The 8,402-nt window shown below is 35.5% G+C and overlaps 1 protein-coding gene across 1 annotated transcript in view; it reads left to right on the top strand.

Annotated features, from left to right (window-relative positions):
• Positions 1 to 8,402, top strand: part of LOC103606907 (CUB and sushi domain-containing protein 1-like) — a gene marked incomplete at its 5' end in the record, with an annotated part of 86,747 nt that overhangs the window by 39,707 nt on the left and 38,638 nt on the right. Inside the window, one exon of the mRNA XM_008591466.1 lies at positions 6,978 to 7,099. Coding sequence (XP_008589688.1) covers positions 6,978 to 7,099 — 122 coding nt within the window. The remainder of the gene's footprint in view (positions 1 to 6,977; positions 7,100 to 8,402) is intronic.

Raw genomic sequence — 8,402 nt, 5'->3', positions numbered from 1 at the left:
CGTGCTTCCCAAGCGGCGCACTGTAGCAGTGCGCCACCGGGCCGGCCCGCCCAGTGTCAATTTTAGAATTACATTTTATGTACTGATTATTTGATCAGGAAGCTATTATTTCAGAGATTTAAAGAGACATGTAAACTTTTTAATTTTATTGAATTTAGAGAAATTTCTGTTGTTGTTTCAAGATTCCTGAAGGTTTATCCTTTTTACTTGGTCACATGGGAAAAAATCTGTTTTTCACATTGTTATGTTTTGCTAAGTTATTGGCAACAATAAATTTTTGTGTTTTAATACTACTCTCATTTTATTAATATAAAATGATCTGAAAACTAATGTTAAGTTGCTGCTAATTACATTCCTAGAACAGGATGAGTGAGTTCCTGACTTAGGATCCTTGCATTTGTTCTTTCTGTCTGGAACACATTTTCCCTAGATAGTCACATGACTATTCATCCTAACACCTTTCATCAAATCCTATTTTATACAAGGTCCTTCTGTGACCACCTGTCTTCCATAGCAAACCCTTTCCAGACACTCTATGAACCTTCTCTCTGCCTTTCTTGAAAGCTCTTATCTCCTCTTGATAGTATATGTTCATGTGTTTGTTAGTCTCCTGATGAAGGTGGGGAATTTAGTTTTGTTCTCCATCTACTGTATCCTCAGTGCCCAACTCATAATGAGTGTTTAATGTATACTTCTCTAATACATGTGCTACATGTATTGGGCCATGTGCTAAATGTTCTACTTGAATTCTTTTATCCAATCCTCACAGCAGTCATGGATGGAGTAATGATTATTATACTAATTGAATAAACTGACAGGATTAAAATTAAATGCTTTAGTATAAGACAGCTAGTAAATGCATAATCCAGACCTGGAACTCAGACATGTTGAAGAAAAGCAAGCTCATAAACTCTGTGATGGACTCTCTCCACTTTAGTTGACAGTTTGGATCTGTGGTTGATAAAAATGTTTTATTTTAAAAATATACAAGAAATACACTATCCAAAGAATTATTAATTTGCTTGAAAGAAAGCTTCAAATGACATCCTGCTAATTTGAATTTAGTCAATTAGAATATTCCTTCATTCAACTAATTCGATTGAGTAGTTACTATGGAATCACAACAATTTCCTGGAACTGAATTTGAATAAATAGTTAAGTCATTACTTAGTATTAAATGAGACAAATTATGTGAAACAAATATATTTTATAATTAATAAATATTCATTGATTAGATTAATAAATGGCATACACTGGCATTCAAAATTGGTTAGTTTTCTTCTCCCTTTTCACTTCCCCTTGATAAATATCTCCATTTCCAATTTATCAGTTTGTGTTTTATAGTTTTATTTAGAAGACACATAAGATGAGTGGAATTTGACTTTACAAATTTAGAAAACTGCCAAATAAATGACATCAGCTGTACATTAGGTCACAGTTATTATCCAACATTTATTAAGCATGTAAGTGAACATTACACTATATGAGAAGCTATATTTGAAAGAACTTGACAAGGGGCAAGGCCTTCTCAAGAGTAGAAAGTGACATTCAACTGTAATTTGTATAAATATGCATATGTTCATTTCAATGATGGGAATATGTATATATATTCAACCTTTAGAAAAGACATTCCCCTACCTCCAAGGACACTGTGAAACTGTTCAGTCTCAGTCACAATCTGAGGAGGTTTCTCTAAGCTTTCCACCTGTCCAAGAAGATACACAATCAATTCTTAGCATGGAGTGAGAAACCAGCAAAGACTTCATGGGTGGAAGGAGAAAGAAGTGGTGATGAAGCTTCAGGCTTCTAACCTTCTGAGTCAGATCTTATGGCATCACTTTATGAATTCCCAGAACATCAGGTGAATTCAAATTCAAATGTAGCCCAAACACAACCAGCAAAACGACGCCGATGCTTTTTGAAGATCTACTGATATTGACCATGCTCTTTACTTTCACTGTTTCCATGCCCTCCCCACCTGTTCAATCCTCCTGTCTCAGGGCTGGCTTTTCCCTCAGGTGCTGGCTCCACACACCGAGAGGCAGGAGCAAGCACGACACTTCTCAAGGCTCCTTCACCTATTGATATCATTCACTGGATTCGATTCAATGGACTCAGTCCTGCATCATCTCTTATCTCTCAGCCTGTTCAATTTTCTTCTCTACCTCTTCTTTTCCTTCTTTCCAAATATTAAAGTTTTAAAGAATTTTACTTATAGTAGACATGAAAGCAAAATCTTCAGGTGCTTGAAGCTGATGTAGGAGGAAGAAGAGATGGAGAGTGTCAGAGGAAGTACTGTGGTTGGCTCTACCCTCTCACTCTGAAATTCAGATTATAGTAGACATGAAAGCAAAATCTTCAGGTGCTTGAAGCTGATGTAGGAGGAAGAAGAGACGGAGAGTGTCAGAGGAAGTATTGTGGTTGGCTCTACCCTCTCACTCTGAAATTCAGGAAAATGAATACAACCCTTCCTGCTGCAGAACTAGAGAACAGAAAGAAAACCCATAGTAATGTGAGCTGTAGGAGACACAGAAGACCACGGCACTCACCTTCACCACGAGGGTATTAGCTGGCAGAAACCATGACAACTCAAGCCTCCTTATTATTGTTTGATAAAGACTATACACGTGCATGATTGAACTTTGACTATTTGCCAATGGAAAAGCAAAGAATTGTCTGTGACTAGTAGGAGAACCTTGATGCCAGAAAGCACTAATGACTCATAACTGGTGAGATGAGAGGAGGATCACTAGATGGTGAAGTCGCACATGATTAGGGTAGAGACGATTTAGAAGAGCAAAGACTGAAGTAGACCTTAAAGTTTTAAATAATTTTCTAAGAAGGAGATTTGCAATTAATTAATTATGTAGTTAGATCATGTGACTTAACACTGTCACACCTGTTCAAAAGCTACAACAAATATTTATTGAGGAAACTATCAAATGCCAGGAATTGTTCTAATTGCCAAGGTTGTCTAAAGGAACAAAACAGACAAATATCTCTGCCCTCAATAATCCCACACATTTTATTTCAGATGAGTATTTTGATGGCTTGATAAAAAGTACAGGCAAAATAAAATGTTAAAATGTACTGCAAGAGTATAAGATATAAAGAAAAAATATTTTTTAAGGATTAATTTGACCACATCGGGTGAAGAATGTCTTTAAAGAACCTGAATACATGACTTGCTTGATGTGAAACTCAGTACTATGTATGCTTGAAAATGTGAAGGGTGTGCTGTTTTCCTATAAATATTTTGCCAACGTTTGTCTCACTAAAAAATTATAATCACTAAAATTCACATTTTCCCAAGCAATAGGTACAATAAATTTCATGAAATGCTGGTAACCAATGTTAATAAGTCAAGTTAGGGGTCAACATTCAAAGCAGGAAACTGGGACAGGAGGCCAGTGAATAATTGTCAGATTTAGTGAATGTCCCACCAGGGTGACAGCTGGCACCAGTGACTGGATGAGTACAGACTGTCAGTGGGAACATAGCAGATTACTTTTCCTCTGCACAGATGCTTCACATGTATTTTTCTAAAGTTTGAAATGCTTAGAAGGGTAGTATGTTTACAATGATTCATAACTAAATCAACAAATCTTTACACTGCATTATGTTTATATCAGCTGTTAATTATAAATTGCAACTAAATATGAATATGTAACATCAAGGTATTATACTTCCAATTTTATTGGTGATAACTCTTCTTTAAAGTTTTCTAATGAACACAGTTATTTTTAGAGTGCTTTAAGGAAATTTTCACATCTAAAGTTCACAATCCTCTNTTCCTTCTTTCCAAATATTAAAGTTTTAAAGAATTTTACTTATAGTAGACATGAAAGCAAAATCTTCAGGTGCTTGAAGCTGATGTAGGAGGAAGAAGAGATGGAGAGTGTCAGAGGAAGTACTGTGGTTGGCTCTACCCTCTCACTCTGAAATTCAGAAAAATGAATACAACCCTTCCTGCTGCAGAACTAGAGAACAGAAAGAAAACCCATAGTAATGTGAGCTGTAGGAGACACAGAAGACCACGGCACTCACCTTCACCACGAGGGTATTAGCTGGCAGAAACCATGACAACTCAAGCCTCCTTATTATTGTTTGATAAAGACTATACACGTGCATGATTGAACTTTGACTATTTGCCAATGGAAAAGCAAAGAATTGTCTGTGACTAGTAGGAGAACCTTGATGCCAGAAAGCACTAATGACTCATAACTGGTGAGATGAGAGGAGGATCACTAGATGGTGAAGTCGCACATGATTAGGGTAGAGACGATTTAGAAGAGCAAAGACTGAAGTAGACCTTAAAGTTTTAAATAATTTTCTAAGAAGGAGATTTGCAATTAATTAATTATGTAGTTAGATCATGTGACTTAACACTGTCACACCTGTTCAAAAGCTACAACAAATATTTATTGAGGAAACTATCAAATGCCAGGAATTGTTCTAATTGCCAAGGTTGTCTAAAGGAACAAAACAGACAAATATCTCTGCCCTCAATAATCCCACACATTTTATTTCAGATGAGTATTTTGATGGCTTGATAAAAAGTACAGGCAAAATAAAATGTTAAAATGTACTGCAAGAGTATAAGATATAAAGAAAAAATATTTTTTAAGGATTAATTTGACCACATCGGGTGAAGAATGTCTTTAAAGAACCTGAATACATGACTTGCTTGATGTGAAACTCAGTACTATGTATGCTTGAAAATGTGAAGGGTGTGCTGTTTTCCTATAAATATTTTGCCAACGTTTGTCTCACTAAAAAATTATAATCACTAAAATTCACATTTTCCCAAGCAATAGGTACAATAAATTTCATGAAATGCTGGTAACCAATGTTAATAAGTCAAGTTAGGGGTCAACATTCAAAGCAGGAAACTGGGACAGGAGGCCAGTGAATAATTGTCAGATTTAGTGAATGTCCCACCAGGGTGACAGCTGGCACCAGTGACTGGATGAGTACAGACTGTCAGTGGGAACATAGCAGATTACTTTTCCTCTGCACAGATGCTTCACATGTATTTTTCTAAAGTTTGAAATGCTTAGAAGGGTAGTATGTTTACAATGATTCATAACTAAATCAACAAATCTTTACACTGCATTATGTTTATATCAGCTGTTAATTATAAATTGCAACTAAATATGAATATGTAACATCAAGGTATTATACTTCCAATTTTATTGGTGATAACTCTTCTTTAAAGTTTTCTAATGAACACAGTTATTTTTAGAGTGCTTTAAGGAAATTTTCACATCTAAAGTTCACAATCCTCTCTTGAGAACATGTACCTAAAAATACACTCATTAGAGAGTGAAATACTAGCGTGTAGAAGGTGTCCGTGTGTGTATTCAGCTCTCTGTCAGGTGCTCTTTAGAGCTATGACAACCTACTGGGTTTAGCAAGCTAAATCACCTTTTATCCATCTTTACTTAACAAAATTTATTCATTGGAAAGTAAATGCCAATATTTTAAAAGTTTATTTTAACATGTTTATCAACATATAGTAGGTTAATTTTTAGCAAATTATTTCCATAGTAAGTACTAAGCAACTGAAAATTGTCTAAAGTACAACTTAGGTCTGTATAAATTATAGATCTTGTCTTAATGTTGGCATAGTTTTCCATGTCAAGGAAACAGACATTGCATCTGGTGCTGAGATAAGGAAAGGATGATGTTGCTAAGGTCAAGGAAATGACAACCTTGTAGAAAAGACAGATCTGTGGATTAATATTCACAATACAGTAAGGAAGTATTATTAGGCATAGGAATCACATATTTTATTGTGATATCAACATAAATAGAAGAAAAATATCTATTGCTGGAGGAAGTTATGAAAAGTTATAAAAAGGGTTAAATGGTTTCTTCCGATCCCCCCACAAAGTAGCCCTTCACAGTCAAGAGTCCTGGTCTGTTCAACTTTGTAGCTGAATCTCCTGGGACAAGTGGTCTGAAGTAGGTGCCCATGCAAGGAGAAGGAAGAAAGGATGGGTTACAATTGGGATTGACCCATCATCGGGTAACAGTTTTATCAGTTGGTGTGATGTGAAAATGAAGCAGGGGTTCTCTTACCTTGTGAAACTAGTTTCTCCTGCTCCTTTCTCTAACCAAATTTAAATTATTAATGTTAAGACTGAGTTCAGGCTAACATTAGATTTCCAAAATTTATCTATTGATTTAAAAAAAAAAAAACTTTTTTCTTAAAGAGAAGGGTAATTGAAATATTTTTGTATTCTAAACTAAGTAATATTTATTTGGTTATGTAATTTTTATGCTTCTTGGTCTTTTCATTCCAACTTTACGGTATGTTCTTTACTTTTAGAGTCAGCATTTCTATTTTCTTTCCTTACACTTTCAATAATGTTTTAAGTTCTTATTTGTATTGTACTGTAAGGAAATTGTTACAGTTTATTGTAGAATAGCATCTAAAACTGGAAAGAGACTTTGGAGGTGATCTGTTCCACCATCCTCACTTGAAGTTGAAAGGACGAAGCTGTGGGGGTTGTTCCTACTCATTCAAGGTCACACAGTAAAGGCATAGCTGAGATGTTAACTCTGGTCCCCTGAGTTCCACTGTACTATGCTTTTCACTCTATATTATTGCATCCTTGTGCAACCAATTATATATTCAGGCCCTCTGCACAATTACATGTATATGAAGACTTTTATGAGTTAGAATGGGATTTGAAATGGACTAATTCGATATTGACATTGTGCACGGTGTCCTCATCAATTAGATCATTTCTGTAAACGGTGATGCCTTTGGAAATATAATAAAGGGTTTCAGTGCAGTGCTGCAGATACCAAACTTGGAAAGCTGAACAAAATTCACTTGCCACCCTGAGTTTGTGCACCATTTTTATCATGATCAATTAATAGCAAATTTGAAGTTCTATGTGAATATTCTGTCTTTACCACACTGATTAAATAATGTAGAAAATAACGTTTTTTCTATGTATTTTCAGCTAGAACATGTGGATCAAATCTGCGTGGGCCCAGTGGCGTCATTACGTCCCCTAACTACCCGGTTCAGTATGAAGACAATGCGCACTGTGTGTGGGTCATCACCACCACCGACCCGGACAAGGTAAAGCTTCTGCCCGTCCCCCACCTCTGTGTGGCTAATGCAGTCACCACTCTGACTCAGTCAACTATTTATGCAAATAACCTGGCAAATGCCATGCAACCTTACACTTTACTATTTAAATTTAAAAGTTCATGCTGCAGTATGTGTCTATATACCCACATTCATTGGAAAGCAGTCTGAAATTCAAACATAAAGTGAGTGCTCTCAGCGTGGCTCTCTCCGGTGGTTTTAGAGATTAAGTTCATGCTTTTCCTTCATGAGTCCTAGCACTTCTCCATATGCGCTGTTTGGCTGAACTCGGGTCTCATCCACTGTACGAGAAGCTTTCTTAAACACCACAGTATTTCTGAACAGTACTACTAAGTGCTAGAAATGCTCCTGTTATCCACAGATACAAAGAATACCGTCTTGCTAATATTATTTTCTAAATCTTTATTTCTATGTTTCCTTTCTTGATTTATATGTTTTCCAAAAAGTAAAAAGTCTCTGTGCTTCTTCCAATTTTCTATCTTAAGTACATGAAATAAAGTATCTTTTCCCCAGAGTGGTAAAAGAGGACAATATCATGTTATTTCCTCCTAAATTTTGCACACACAGTTTGTAATTGTGTTATCACATTTTAAATCATAAGCCAAGAAAGCATGTTCATAATCATGTTTCGTTGGCTATAAAATGAATTTTCTTTAATTCACTTTAAGTTCAATATAAATACCTACCAATATGCATTTGGGGGAGCGGGGGGAGGCCAGGGAGCATCTTCATATTGATTGCTTTAAAAAAAAAGTCAGGAAATATTCTGAGAATGGATTTTACTAAAATAAATATTGTTAAAAGGGATATATTTTTAGTAACATTAAATTTACTGAGCACACACTATTTGCCAATTATTGGGTTATTACAAACAGTTCTGTGTCTAAAGTGATCACCTCTCTATTTTTATATTTTGTTAAAATGTTTGTCATATATATAGAGATTCCTATTTAAAGCTATTGAGTTCCCAGGTCTAGAAGCAGAAAAGTTCTGATTTTATGTTCAGTAAAATGTTCATCATAGACCTTTTGGTTTTTGTTTGATTATTTCAGCTCTGAAATCTAGGTTATTGTTTGTGTGAAAATACAAGCTTTAATAAACAGAACTGTGTAACAATTCCGGGTGTTGTGGGCTCTCCTCATAAACATTGAGGAATTTCTGAGCTGACATTGCTATGACAAAATCCTCCTAGTTCTATCATAGTGCTTCTTAGTATGCTAGAGCTGTGTTGTGCCCTGGGATATCAACTATACTAATCCTAACCAGATTTTTT

Source organism: Galeopterus variegatus, unplaced genomic scaffold (genome assembly GCF_000696425.1).
Source record: "Galeopterus variegatus unplaced genomic scaffold, G_variegatus-3.0.2 Scaffold6945, whole genome shotgun sequence".
NCBI lineage: Eukaryota > Metazoa > Chordata > Mammalia > Dermoptera > Cynocephalidae > Galeopterus > Galeopterus variegatus.
This window is presented reverse-complemented; position numbering and strand designations above follow the sequence as displayed.